Source organism: Marmota flaviventris, chromosome 5 (genome assembly GCF_047511675.1).
Source record: "Marmota flaviventris isolate mMarFla1 chromosome 5, mMarFla1.hap1, whole genome shotgun sequence".
Lineage (NCBI taxonomy): Eukaryota > Metazoa > Chordata > Mammalia > Rodentia > Sciuridae > Marmota > Marmota flaviventris.
Genome location: NC_092502.1, coordinates 29487601 through 29503098, shown reverse-complemented (window position 1 = coordinate 29503098; position 15498 = coordinate 29487601). Strand labels below are relative to the sequence as shown.

Below are 15498 nucleotides of genomic sequence, written 5' to 3'. Positions count from 1 at the left end.
GTGGTTGTATTAATTTTGCAGTCCCACCAACAATGTATAAGTGTACTTCCCCCCCACACCTTCACCAGCATTTATTATTATTTATATTCTTTATAATTGCCATTCTGACTGGAGTGAGATAAAATCTTAATGTAGCTTTGATATGCACTTCCCTAATTGCTAAAGATGTTAAACATTTTTACATATATTTGTTGGCCATTTGTTTTTCTTCTTTTGAGAATTTTCTGTTTAGTTCTTTTGCCATTTATTGATTGGGTTATCTGCTTTTTTGGCAATTGAATTTTATGAGTTCTTTATATATTCTGGATATTAATTCCCTGTCACAGGAGTAGCTGGCAAAGGTTTTTTCCTATTCTGTAGGCTCTCTCTTCATTCTCTTGATGGGTTTCCTTCACTGTGCAAAAGCTTTTTAATTTGATGATATCACACTTATTGATTCTTGATTTTATTTCTTGAGTTTTACGGGTCTTGTTAAGAAAGTCGGTGCCTATACCTATATGATGGAGTGTTGAGTATGTTTTTTTTCCTAACAGTTGCAAGGCTTTTGGTCTAGTTCCTAAGTCTGATTCATTTTGAATTGCAGGGTGAGACATGGATCTAATTTCATTCTTCTATCTATGGATATTCAGTTTTCCCAGAACTATTTGTCTTAAAGGCTCTTTTCTCCAACATATATTTTGCCAACTTTGTCAAGTATCAAATGGCTATAAGTATGTGGATTTGCCTCTATCTTCTGTTCTATTCAATTGGCATACATGCCTATTTTGATACCAATACTGCAGTGTTTGTGCTACTATAGCTCTGCAGTATAATTTGACATCAGGTATTGTGATGCATTCTGCATCAATTTTCTTACTCAGAATTGCTTTACTCAGAATTGCTTACTTAGAATTGCTTTACCTATTCTGGGTCTCCTATTCTTCCAAATTAACTTAAGGACTGTTTTTTCTAGTTCTGTGAAGAATATCGGTATTTTGATGGGTTTACCTTGAATCTGTATATTGCTTTGGTAGTACGGCCATTTTATCAATATTACTTCTGCCTATCCAAGAACATGGGAGCTTTCTGGAATCGTCAATTTTATTTTATTTTTTAAAATATTTTTTAGTTGTAGATGGACAAAATACCTCTATTTTATTTATTTTTCTGTGGTGCCAGGGATCAAACCCAGTACCTCACTCATGCTAGGCAAGCACTCTACCACTGAGCCACAACCCCAGACCATTTTATTTTTATTTTATATTATACCATTAAAATTTCCATCTTCTAAGGTCTTCTTCAATTTCCTTCTTCAGTGTTCCATAGTTTTCCATTGAAAGGGTCTTTCACCTCCTTGGATAGATTAATTCCAGTTTTTTTTTTTTTTTATATTATGAATAGGATATTATGAAAAGGACGGTTTTCCTGATTTCTTTCTCAGCTGAATTTCTATTAGAATATAGAAAAATTATTGAATTCTGATTGTTGACTTTCCATCCTGCTACTTTTCTAAATTCTTTATTATATCTAGGAGTCTTCTGGTGGGATTTTTGGGGTCCTCTAGATATAGGATCATGTCATCAGCAAACACTGATAGCTTGACTTCTTATTTTCCTATTTGTATTCCTTTGATTTCCTTCTCTTGCCTGATTGCTCTGGCTTGAGTTTCAAGAACTATATTGAGAAAAAGTTGTGAGAGTGGACAGCCTTGACTTGTTCCTGATTTTAGAAGAAAAGCTTTCAGTTTTTCTCCATTCAGTAATGATGTTGGCTTTAGGTTTGTAGAATATAGCCTTTATAATGTTGATATAAGTTCTTTCTACCCCCATTTTCTCCAGTGTTTTTCTAAAAATATATATTTTAGTTGTAGATGAACACTATACCTTTATTTTATTATATTTATATGTGGTGCTGAGGATCAAACCCAGGGCCTCCCATGTGCTAGGTAAGTGCTCTACCAATGAGCCACAACCCCAGCCCCTCTTCATTATTCTTAACATGAATGGTTGCTGTATCTTATCAAAGGTGTTTTTTGCTTCTATTGAGATGATCATACAGTTCTTGTTCTAAATTCTATGTAAGTAGTGAATTACATTTATTGGTTTGCATGTGTTGATAAAATCTTGCATCCCTGGGATAAAGCCCACTTGGTCATGGTATATTATCTTCTTTTTATATATATATATATATATATATATATATATATATATATTTTTTTTTTTTTTTTTTTTTGAGTGCAGCTTGCTAATATTTTATTAAGAATTTTTACATCTATCTGGGTATTGATCAGTAGTTTTCTTTCCTAGATATGTGTTTGCCTGATTTTGGGATCAGGGTTTTACTGCCTTTATAAAATGTATTTGGGAGTGTTTGCTACCTTTCAATTTCATGGAATAATTTGAGAAAGACTAGGGTTAGTTTTTCTTTAAAAGCCTGGTAGAACTCAAATGAGAATCCATCTGGTCCTAAACTTTTCTTCACTGACAGGCTAAATTGTTTCAATTTCATTACTTGATATTGGTCTATTTAGGTTTTCTGACTCTTCCTGGTTCAATTTGGGCAGGTCATATGAGTTTAGAAATTTATCAGTGTCTTCTAGATTTTGCAGTTTATTAGAATACAAATTTTCAAAAAAATTTTCTAATGATCTTCTGGATTTCAGAAGCATCTGTGGTGATATCTCTTTTTTCATCTCTAATTCTGCTGATTTGGGTCTTCTCTCTATCTTTTGGTTAGTCTGGCTAAGGGTTTATAAATCTTTTTTTTTTTTTTAAGAATCAACTCTTTGTTGCACTGACCCTGTGTATTGTCTATTTATTCTTAATTTCATTAATTTTGGCTGTGGTCTAATTATTTCCTATCTTATACTGATTTGGAGTTAGTTTATTCTTTTTCTAAGGCCTTGAGGAGGAGCATAAGATTATTTATTTGGAATCTCTCCATTTTCTTAATGCCTGCATTTCTTAGTGCCTGCACTCATTGCTATAACTTTTCCTCTTAGTACTGCTTTCAATAGTGTTCCAGAGACTTTGATATGTTAGATCTTTGTTTTCATTTGTTTCTAAGAATTTCTTGATTTCTTCTCTCATTTCTTCTTTGACCCAATCTTCATATAAAAGAGTATTATTTAATCTCCATGTGTTTATGTGGTTTCTATTTTATTTCTTGCTGCTGATTTCTAGTTTCATCATTATGGTCTGATAGGATGCATGGGATTATATATATATATATATATATATTTTTTTTTTTTTTGTATTTGCTAAGACTTACATTATGACCTAGAATATATTCTATTTTGGAAAAGTTTCCATGAACTGCTGAGAAGAAGGTAAATCAGTTGTTTGGGGGTAAAATATTCTGTAGATGTCTATAAGGTCCATTTTATTTATAGTATTATTTAGGTTGAATACATCTTTATTGATTTTCTGCTCTGATCACCTGTCTGGTAGTAATAAGGGTGTATTGAAGTCACCCAGTATTGTTGTATTGGGATCTATCTGGGATTTAAGGAATATTTTCTTAATTAGGTACCTTGACATTTTATATATAAATGTGTGTGTGTATGTATGTATCTTCTTGTTGGGACTGTTTCCTCTGCCAGTATATAAGGGCCTACTTTGTCTCTTTTGATTAATTTTTGCTTGAAATCAACTTTGTCAGATATGAGAATAGCTACTCCAGATTGTTTACAAACTCCATTTGAGTGGAAATTTTTTAACTTTTTACCTTCAGTCTGTGTCTTTGCCTATGAGTCTCTAGCACAGAGGATATAGTTGGATCTTATTTTTTGATTCATTCCACTAATCTATGTCTTTTAATTGGGGAGTTGAGATTAAGTGTATTCAATATTATTATGGATGTGTTTGTGGTTTACAGTCATTTTGATTTTTGTTTAGGTTTAATTGTCTTCATTCTCATTTAGATGATTAGTTTTCTGATATTTATCTACTTGGGAGTTTTCGGATTTGTTTTTGGGTTCCTCTGTATACAGTTTGAGTATTCTTTGTAGTGTTGGCTTATTTGTCATTTAAGGGTCCTCAATTTTTAAGAGGGTAAAGGCATCCTGAGACTACCAAGTTAGAGAACTGCTAGTCTAGAAGATGCCTAGGATTCCTTTTGACACCAAGATTTCAAGAACCCTGTAATCTATGAGAATTTAATTATCAATAACTACTAAATAATATTTACATAGTTACTGAAAGTATAAAATATGTATTTACATAAAACAAACATCCAATATCTATATTGGTTAATGTTAGATTAATGTCCCATGTGTAAAATAAATTTGGGAGACTGTATGTTCATGTTCCCAATTTAGTTGACAGAAAAAGCCTTCAATTAAACATCTTTTTTATTGAAACAGAGTCTCCCTTTGTTGCCCAGGCTAGTCTTAAACTCCTGGCCTCAAGCAATCCTACCACTTAGCCTCTCAAGTGGCTGGGACTTGAGGTATGTGACATTAAAACATCCTTAATAATAATTTCAAGATTTAAAAATAATTACCATATTGTTGTTAATCCACCTATTGAATGGTCAATAGTACAAACTTCCTCATATACTCTTATTTTAAAAAAATATTTTAAGTTATAGATGGACATGAAACCTTTATTTTATTTATTTTTATGTGGTGCTGAGGATTAAACCCATTGCCTCACACGTGCCAGGCAAGTGCTCACCATTGAGCTTCAACACCAGACCCCTTCATATACTCTTTTTTCGGGGGGAAGGTACCAAGGATTAAACTCAGGGGCACCTGACTACTGAACCACATCCCCAGCCCTATTTTGTATTTTATTTAGAGACAAGGTCTCACTCAGTTGCTTAGCAACCTCGCAGTTGCTGAGGCTGGCTTTGAACTCACGATCCTCCTGTCTCAGCCTTCTGAGCTGCTGGGATTACAGGTGTATGCCACCATGCCTGGCTCCCTTCATATACTCTTGCTTTTTTTTTTTTTTTTCTCTTTTTGTTACCAGAATTAAACCCAAGGACACTTAACCACTGAGCCACATCCCCAGACCTTTTTGATTTTGAAACAGAGTCTTCACTAAGTTGCTTGGGGCCTCACTAAGTTGCTAAGGCTAGCCTCGAATTTGCAATTTTCTTGTCTCAGCCTCCCATGCCACTGGGATTACAGACGTGTGCCACAGTCTTCTTCCTAGTTATGATTTGATTACTGATTACACTGTCATCTTAACTTCTACCATAAATAAAAATTACATATTTCCTGTTTGTCCTATCATATGCTTAAGTGAAATCTTCCCTTTTTTTTTTTTAATATTATACAGATGGCAATACTTAGGCTATGTCATTCTGTTTTATTAGCTCAACTATAACAGGTATTTTACTATTTAAAAATAGTATATTTTTTTGCCAGGTACCATTGTACACACCTGTAATCCCAGCAACTCAGGAGGTATAAGCAGGAGAACTGCAAGTTCAAAGCCAGCCTCAGCAAGTCAGCAAGACCCTAAGCAACTTAGCAAGACCCTGTCTCAAAATAAAAAATAAAAAGAGCTAGAGATGTGGCTCAGTGGTTGAGCACCCCTGGGTTCAATTCTTGGTACCAAATAAAAGAAATAAAATACTATTTTTCCTACTTAATATAAATGCATTTTATCATATTTCTTTAAAACTCATAAAAATTCTATTAAAAATGGAAGACTCTAATTTGTATCTTCCCTTTTACCAAACCAATTCTTTGAATCCTAACTAACCCTTGCAAAAATTCTCTATTTTTTGTTTGCTTCATAAGGACCATTTCCCTACCTTTATACAAAGATAGACACAGAAGCTCAGGATAGAGACATTGTATGTATATACATTATACAGGAAAAGAATCACCTGTGCATCTTTTCTATGAGCATGTATTAAGAGTTCCATGGAGCTCACAGACTAATATCAGTAGAGTGCCTTCAACTATAGCAAGTGACCAAAAAGCAAATATGGAAGGCAAAGTAGAATAGTTCATAAACTGAGGCTGTTTATGCTATTAGATGATAGAAATTAAAAAAAAAAAAAAAAAAAGGTGGGCGGGTTGACCTGACTAGTTGAGCAGAAGTTCCTTCTGGAGTTCCAAGTTATTACAACACTCTCCATAGTTTCAGTCACTTGCCTTAGGTGAAGACAGAATTTTATGGGTTTCTGTTGGTTCAGCTGCTCTTGGTTTGACCATGGCTACTTCCATGTTCTTTTCACAGGGCAACTTGGTGTCATTTGGGTGTAGGCAGATGATCTTGAGAAGGTGAGCCACACCAAACAAATAAAGATTATCTATATTTGTGATGGTTTTATTTAGCAAGTAATGGGTTTGACTTCATATATCCTCTCCATTTTCATCATTTCCTCTTTGCCAACAAAATTTTATAAGAGCTTTATTATATATTGGTCAAATTATATTGTGATAGTGTGTACTGTATATAAATGTAATAACAAATCACATCATTATGTTCAATACAACTAAAATACACCAATAAATAAAAAGAGCATTGTCATAATTTGAAAAACTCCATTACTGTACCTCTTCTATTTTCTTAGGAGAAGTTTCACTTTTATTACTTTTGAATTCTTCATTTATCTTTATTCTGGCTGCTAGAGAGAAAAAAATATATTCAGTTATTTGCTTTAGAATTTAGAATTCCTGCCTTAAAAATTTACATGTCATTCATTATATTATTCATTTCTCTTTCTATAATGTAAAAAAAGAGTTTGCTCCCATGTAAAACAAGCACGAGAAATATATTAAATAAATCTCTTGGAGAGGTTTTGACAGGCTGGTAAATTTGTTAATAAATAAATAAATAGGGGCTGTGGGTATAGCTGCGGGTAGAGCGCTTGCCTCTAATGCACAAGGCCCTGGATTCAATCCCCAGCACCACAAAAAATAAATAAATAAACAAATAAATAAACTTTTAGCACTCTAATACTTTCCCTACTTTTTACTCTATAGTTACTGGATTCTAAGAAATCCAAATGAATGCTGGTTTGTGTTTTTCTGTTTTGTTTTGGTACTTGGGATTGAATCCAGGGTGTTCTACCATTTAGTTATATGCCCAGCCTTTTTATTTTTTATTTTGATATTTTGAGACATAGTCTCCCAAAGTTGCTGGGTCTAGCCTTGAATTTATAATTCTCTTGCCTCAACTTTTAAGTAGCTGGGATTATGGGTGTGCCCCATGATGCCTAGCCCAGATTCATGCTTTTTTTCTATAAACCTAAGGACTTTGATTAAAAGTCTTTTGTTTTTCCAAGAAAGCAAAAGTCAACACATACAAGTGTGTTAAATTATATATGTACATACACTGACAATTAAATTGCTGAGGCTGTCCTCAAACTTTCAATTCTCTTGCCTCAGGCTCCAGGATTGCTAAGATTATCACTTAAAAACTTTTAAAGCAGCTGGGCGCAGTGGCTCATGCCATCATCCCAACAGCTTGGGAATTTGAGGCAGGAATACAACTTCGAGGCCAGTCTCAGCATCTTAGCAAAACCTCTGACAACATAAAAAGGCTCTGTCTCAAAATTTAAAATAAAAAGGATTGATGATGCAGCTCAGTGGTAAAGCACCCAAGTTCAAGCTCTAGTACCCTCCAACACCAAAATTAAAGCAATAAAAATATACCATGTTAACAGGGACTAGCCATAAAACCTTCCTTTTGTACTTGATACATCTTAATATGTAAGGTGGTTAAGAGTCTGGGCTATGGAGTCAAGATTACTTAGGCTATATTCCAGTTCTACCTCTTATCATGTATAATGTGGGGTAAATCTTTTCACATTTTGTTAGTTTTTGCCTCTGCAAAAGTAGGAGTTACAATAGTTACTACCCTATAGAGCTGATATGAGAATTAAATTAGGAATTTGTTTAAAGTACAGATGAAGCTGGGTACCGTGGCCTTGTCTATAATCCCAGCAGTTCAGGAGGCAAGAGGATCTTGAGTTCAAAGCCAGACTCAGCAACTTATTGAGGCCCTAAGTAATTCAGTGAGACCCTGTCTGTAAGGAAATATAAAAAGGGGCTAGGGATATGGCTCAGTGGTTAAGTGTCCCTGGGTTCAATTCCCAGTACCAAGTAATAATAATAAAGTACATATGACATATATAACTTAATGTTTAAAAAATTATTTCTGGTGAATTAGAAAATTTTTAACTCCTAGGGAAGTTGGGAGTGAAGTTGACTATGACTATTACTGAACTTAAAGCTTATAGCTATAACTTCCAGATAAGATAGAAACTGCTTAAAACAGGGAGATGCTGAATTTGGAATCATCTGAGTTGGTTTTCTTTCTCAACTACTATGACTTCTTGACTAAAACTGGTATTTACAATATGATGGTACCTGGTCCTAAAACGTGAAAATATGATAAGAGAGAAACAGGTTTAATGATCTGAAAATAAGGCAAGTTATGGAGAACACTGAAATTCTGACCTACCATTATTAAAAACCTGATTTAATTTTTTTTCTTTAAGTAGATATTCCTCAAAGAAATGTGACAGAAGCAGGACATGGTGCCATATGCTTATAATCTCAGTGACTCAGGAGGCTGAGAGAGGGGGATCACAAGTTCAAAGCTAGCCTTAGCAACTTAGCAAGGCTCTAAGCAACTTAGTGAGACCCAGTCTGAAAATAAAAAATAAGCTAGGCGCGATGGCGCATGCCTGTGATCCCAGTGGCTTGGGAGGCTGAGACAGGAGTATTGCGAGTTCAAAACCAGCCTCAGCAAAAAGCAAGGCACTAGCAATTCAGTAAGACCCTGTCTCTAAATAAAATACAAAATAAGGCTGGGGATGTGGCCCAGTGGTCGAGTGCCCCTGAGTTCAAACCCTGGTACTAAAATAAATAAATAAAATAAAAAATAAAAAAGGCTGGGGATGTGGCTCAATAGTTAAATGCCCCTGGATTCGATCCTTAGTATCAAAAAAAGTAATGTAAATAAATCTTTATAAAATATATATGTGTAAAATCAAAAGATTTGGTTAAGGACCGGGGTTGTGGCTCAATAGTAGAGCACTTACCTATCATGCATGAGGCACCAGGTTTGATCCCTGGCACCACATTAAAAAATAAATAAATAAAATAAAGGTATTGTGTTCATCTACAACTAAAAAAAAATTAAAAAAAAGAAAGGAAGAAAAACTGCTCAGAATGTAGAATAAAAATCCAGAGAGAAATTAAGAGGAGAAAATTAAGAGAGTAATCCAGAAGAGTTGTATTAACAAGAACACCAACAAGAGAGAAAAAGAAGTAAAAAATCAAAAGGGAAATAATCTCAGAGGAGAGATAGTAAAGGTCATTCCGTAGATAGGTCTTAACCAAACAGGCAGGATTTCCAAAACAGAATAACAGCTATCTAAATAATGAACTTGCTCCAGAGGGGTAAAAAATATATTTACCTTCTAATGCTCTGGGGTCATTTTTAAAAACTTGTTGTCTTGTTCTGTGCAATGTTTTAAAGAGCTGTAAAACCTGTTAAGAAAATAAGAATTCAGATCTCACAAGAAAAACTTTCAATTTTCCATAATTGTATTACAAGAATTAACAGTCTTCCTTTTCTATTTGTTTCTTAAACTATTTTTCAAAATAACTGGTGAAAAATCATGGTTTGCCATAATAACATTCCCTTTGCATTCAGATATATAGAAAGATATACAGATTGGAGATACAGTTTAGTGGTAGAGTGTATTCTTAGCATGCATAGGCCCTAAGCTCAATCCTCAGTACCAAAAGTTTTAGCTTTATTTACAAAAAAGTTTTAACTTTATTTACCAAGAGAAAGTTCTCTGAATCAAAGAAAGAAAGAATGGTTAAAAAGATAATAATCCTGTCAAAAATCAGCCTGCTTGCTGATCCATATTTGGGGGGAGGAGGTAATGGGGAAAATGAAGGAACTGATTGGGCAAAGGGGAGGGAGGAAAGGTGTGAAGGCAGGGTGGGGGTAGGGTGGTGGAATGAGATGGTTATCATTACCCTAGATACATGTATGACTGCACATATGGTGGGACACTACAGTAAGAAATGAAAAGTTGTGCTGCAATTGTGTACACTGAATCAAAATGCATTCTGCTGTCATATATACCTAATTAGAATTAATTAATTAATTAATTTAAATTTTAAAAAAATCAGTCTGCTAACCAACTTTATCAGTTTAGTATGTACTTGTTCACCTCTTTCTTAACATATTGAAGCTTTCATCTACTCTTAAAATCATACACACACATACACAAAATCATGAACTTATTATAGCTGAAAAGAGCCAGAAAAAAAATGTTTCAGATAATTTAAGCAAGTTTAACTGCAGTTTCTCAAAGGCTGAGTGAAATGCTGAGACTTATGAATATTCAGAGTTTGTGTAAAAAAAAGAAAGAAAAGAACCTGACATTTTTGTTAAAGATTATCAAGATTTTTTTTATTTTTTAAATTGTAGATGGACATAATAGCTTTATTTTATTTATTTATTTATTTATTTTTATGTGGTGCTGAGGATCAAACCTAGTGCCTCACACATGCTAAGCAAGCACTCTACACTGAGCTACAACCCCAGCCCTATCAAGCTGTTGTTTTGATAAGCTGAGGTCACCTCTCATTTCTCAAGTCCAAAATGGTACTCAATATTGCACTCCTTCCCTGTCCTCTCAATTTTGTTTTTATCATTTATTTATTTATTTTTGTGGTGCTGAAACTCAGAGCCTCACCATTGAGCTATATCCCCAGCCCATGTTCTCAATTTTAGTTCTTGAGACCACTGAGCTTCAAGCCAAAAATGTTAAGGTCATCCTTTAAATCTACTCTACTCTTCATGTAGAACTTTAGGAATACCTCCCTAAACATTTTTATATCCTCCATCCCCAAAACTAGTTCAGACCTTCCTATCTCTTTCTTAGATGACTTACAAAGGTATATCACTCTACCATCATTGCCTCCTTTCCTCCAATCTGTTCTCCAGATAATCTAACACTGAACATACTGCATGCCTGACACCATATTAAGGGTTTTACATGCATTAGAAAACTGGTAATATCAAAGACAGATAACAATAAGAACAAAAAAAAAAAAAAAAGAAAAGAAAAAAAGAAAAAGAACCAGGAAAATTGGGAGCAGAAAACTCCAAAAAATCTCTTGGATATCAACTGTATGAAAGCAAAGATTAGGTTGAGAAAATCTGCTCAGAACATAAAACAAAAATCCAGAGACAGAAATTGAGGAGAGAGGGCTGGGATTATGGCTCAGTGGTAGAGCATTTGCCTCACATGTGTGAGGCACTGGATTCAATCTCAGCACCACATATAAATAAATGAATAAAATAAGGTCCATCAACAACTAAAAAAAAAAAATTATAATAATTATCTTTTTTTTAAAAAAAGAAGGGACTGGGATAGAGCTCAGTTGCACAAGGCCCTGGGTTCAATCCCCAACCAAAAAAAAAAAAAAAAAGAAAGAAAGAAATTGAGGAGAGAAAATAAGAAAATTAAGAGAGTAATCTAAAGACTCAACAGTAATATTAGCAGGGGCACCAGCAAGAAAGAAATGGAAGTAAAAAAGGAAAGGGCGATAATCAAGAACATTTCACCAAGTAAGGACACAAGTCACTAGACAGAAGGATTCCACCAAGTGTAAAACACAAAACTCACAGTTGCATATCAGTGAAATGCTAAGAATAAAATCCAAGGGAAAAAACAGTTCACATTTAAAGTATTAGAGGGGCTGGGATTGTGGCTCAGTGGTAGAGCGTTCGCCTAGCACAGGCGGGACCTGAGTTCAATCCTCAGCACCACATAAAAATAAAGGTATTGGGCTGGGGATATGGCTCAAGGGGTAGCACGCATGAGCGCAGGGCGCTGGGTTCCATCCTCAGCACCACATTAAAAAAAAAAAAAAAAAAGATGTTGTGTCCACCGAAAACTAAAAAATAAATATTAAAAAATTCTCTCTCTCAAAAAATAAAATAAAATTTGGGCTGGGGATGTGGCTCAAGTGGTAGCGCTCGCCTGGCATGCGTGAGGCCTGGGTTCGATCCTCAGCACCACATACAAACAAAGATGTTGTGTCTGCCAAAAACTAAAAAATAAATATTAAAAAATTGTCTCTCTCTCTCTCTTTAAAAAAAAAATTAAATTAAGATGTTATGCCCACCGAAAACTTAAAAATAAATATTTTTTAAAAATTCTCTCTCTAAAATAAAAAAATAAAGGCATTGTGTTGTATCCACCTACACCTAAAAAAATAAATATTAAAATAAATAAACAAATAAAGTATTAGAAAATAAGAATGGCATATAACATCTAAATAATATCACTATGAGAAGACAAGAAAATGTTTTCAAATCTTGGAAAAAGTTAATAATTACACTCAATAATAATAGGAATAATATCAAAGATGAAAACTGATTCTTCAAAAATTATACATTTTGAAGACAACGTATGAGAGTGAGACTAGTCCTCATCTTCTATAGCTAAATGTCAATAAAAAATGTCTCAAAAGAGAAAGAAACCAATGAATAGCACTTTAAACATGTTATTTAGAAATATGAAGTAAATCCCAGATGATTAAAATAATTAAAAAGCACTTATCTCTGGGAAGCAAGAATTGGGAATAAGTAGAAGAAAATGGGTGTATACTGGTTTTCAATTTTACTTCTTAAACTTTACATATTTATCACATCTTTATAAAATTTTATTTTAAAAAAGGAAAGGGAAAAGACACTATCAAAAAAGAAAAAAAATTTAGGTACTATGGCACACACTTGTAATCCCAGCAACCCAGGAGGCTGAGGCAGGAGATCCCAAGTTTTGGGTCAGCCTTAGTAACTTTTAGTTTTGAGACCCTGTCTCAAAAAAAAAAAAAAAGGTCTGGGGCTCTAGCTCAGTGGTAAAGCACAACTGGGTTTAGACTCTAGTACCAAACAAAACCAAACAAAAACCAGCCAGGTACAAGAGGAACTTGGGAGGTTGAGGCAGACTGCCAACTTTGAGTTCAGTCTAAGCAACAGAGTGAGACCCTATCTCAAAGAAACAGAAAAAAGAAAAAACCCCACAGGATGGTAGAAAATATCTGTAAATCATATAACTGATAAGGGCTTAATACCCAGAATATCAAAAGAACACTTATAACCCTGATTTTTAAAATATGCAAAGGATTTGAGTAGACATTTCTCCGAAAAAAGATGCATAAATGTCCAATGAGCTATGAAAGATGTTCAACATTCTTTCCCTTCTGGAAAATCCAAATCTAAACCACAATAAGATGTTACCACATCCCAGTAGAATAGCAATAGTAGAACAAAGTCAATAACAAGTGTTGGCAAGGATATGGAAAAAACAAAATTCTTATATATTGTTGGTGAAAATGAAAAAAAAAATACAGCTGCTCTGGAAAAGTTTAGCAGTTGCTCAAAAAGTTAAAACACAGTCATCTCACAATCCAATAATTCGATTACAATTCTATTACTAGGTATATACCCAAGAAAAATGAAAACATGTACACTGTTCACAGCAGCATTATTCATAATAGTCAAAAAGTAGAAACAACTTAAATGTCTACAACCTCATGAATAGGTAAACAAAATGTGGAATATCCATACTACTATGCTTTGAGTTGTGCATACTCCCAAAAGAAGTTGAAGTCCTAATCCCAGACACCTGTAAATGTGACTTTACTAGGAAATAAACCTTTTGCAAGATGTAATCAAGTTAAGATGAGGTCACTAGGGTGACCTACTCCAATGAGACTCCAATGTGGGGAAAATACCACGCGAATTATAAACACACAGAGGAAAGAGAGCCTGGTGAAGACCAAGATAGAAACTGGAATGATACAACAGCAAGGCACAGAACCACCATTGGAAGCTAAGAAAAAAGCAAGAAAAGACACTGCACAGTGTTTCAGAGGAAGTGTGGCCTTGCTGACATCTTGACCATGGATTTCTAGCCTCTGTTACTGTGAGACAATAAATTTCTGTTGTTCTAAGCCACACTGTTTATGGCAGGTTGAGTGTCCTTAGCCAAAATGTTTGGGACCAGAAATTTTCCAGATTTTGAGGTTTCTCAAAATTTTGGAATATTTGCATAAAATTATTGGATCAGCACCCCTAATCTGAAAAATCTGAAATCCAAAATGCTCCAAAAATCTGAAACTTTTTAAGAATCACATTGATGCTCAACAAGTTTTATGGTTCAGAGCATTTCAGATTACCAATGTTGGTATTAGGGATGCTTAACCTGTACTTTGTTAAGACAAATGTAGGAGACAAATACAGATTTTGGTACTGGGAAATGGAATGTTGCTGTAACAAGTACCCCCCCAAAATGTGCAAGTAGCTTTCTAATTGAATACTGTGTACAGGAAGGAAGAATTCTGAAATGCTTGGTAGTAAAAGTTTTGATAGCCCTGAAGAGACTGTTGGCAAAAATATGGAATTTAAAGGCATCATAGTATAGCATATGCTTAACACTGTGAGGCGCTGGGTTCAATCTCAGCACACACACACTCACACAGATGCCATCATAGAAACCTGGAAATTTAATATTGCAAGAGTAGTAGAAGACATGTTGCAAGGAATTTCAGAAGAGGAGGAGAGGTAAACTAGACCTGGCACAAGCTTTTAGTTCCAGCTATTCAGGAAACTCAGGCAGTTACAATTTTGCTTCTATTGTTGTGACTTATATTAAAAGTATACTGAAAGTTCAATAGAACAAGAGGACCGCTTTGTGGCTCCCTATTATTGATCAACCATAAACACACTGCTTTTCCTCAAAGTATTGTAGCATAGCATTTCTTCCTTTCTGTGCCTGTTTTGGCCAGTGACAACTGCAAGTCCTAATGGGCCACAATGTTGATATTTAAAGTCAAGAATTGGGCACTGGTAAGAAATGGGCATGGGCTCGACGAGAAAAGAATCTGAGACCAGGTCTTTAGAGAGTAATGCAGATGGGTCCAGCACATCCCAAACTTTGAGAACTTGGGTCTCACAATTTCTGCTATTTATCGCTAAATATTACCTTTGCAAATAATTCTGCTGGGGCTCAGTTTCCTTTGGTTCCTACACTTCTGTACACCTTCTGATCATCTGAATAAACATTCCTCATCATTGCATGGTTTTAACTCCGGATTGTGTTTAACATCTCTTCTACTTCTCAGAGACCTGAAATTGGTCCCTCAATTACTCAGAACTCAAGTCGCGTGCTTTTATCACACATAATACTCGGTGCCCGTTAGCACAAAGAACTAAGAACCATAATGACTTCTCCCTCCCTTCTCCGCACCTGCATGAACCCACGACTGCCCTTCAGGGTTGGTCATCATCCTCCAGAAAGGGTCCCGAACCCCAGCCTCCAGAAACTCCAAACAACCTTCGCAAGGCCACGGCCACGAACTTATTACTCTTACCGTCTGCACCGCACCCACTCCCTCCCCAGGCCCTGTCACCTTGGCCGCCTGACCCATGGCTCTCTTCGCGGTTGCGGCCACGACTCAAGCGGTTGAGTCGCCCCGCCTCTTGGCAACCAATCAAGGCCTGGCGTTGAAAT

The 15498-nt window shown here is 35.1% G+C and overlaps 1 protein-coding gene across 5 annotated transcripts in view; it reads right to left on the bottom strand.

Annotated features, from left to right (window-relative positions):
* The window catches only part of Lyrm7 (LYR motif containing 7), a 28149-nt gene extending 12651 nt beyond the window's left edge, over positions 1-15498 (bottom strand). Inside the window, exons 1-3 of one of the 5 annotated variants that reach the window (XM_027954792.2) lie at positions 15398-15498; positions 9370-9442; positions 6497-6567 (exon numbers count right to left, since the gene is read on the bottom strand). In XM_027954792.2, the coding sequence (XP_027810593.1) occupies positions 6497-6567; positions 9370-9442; positions 15398-15415 (162 nt within the window). In that variant the 5' untranslated portion in view covers positions 15416-15498. The other 4 variants (XM_027954793.2, XM_027954795.2, XM_034637143.2 and 1 more) reach the window with 4 other exon arrangements.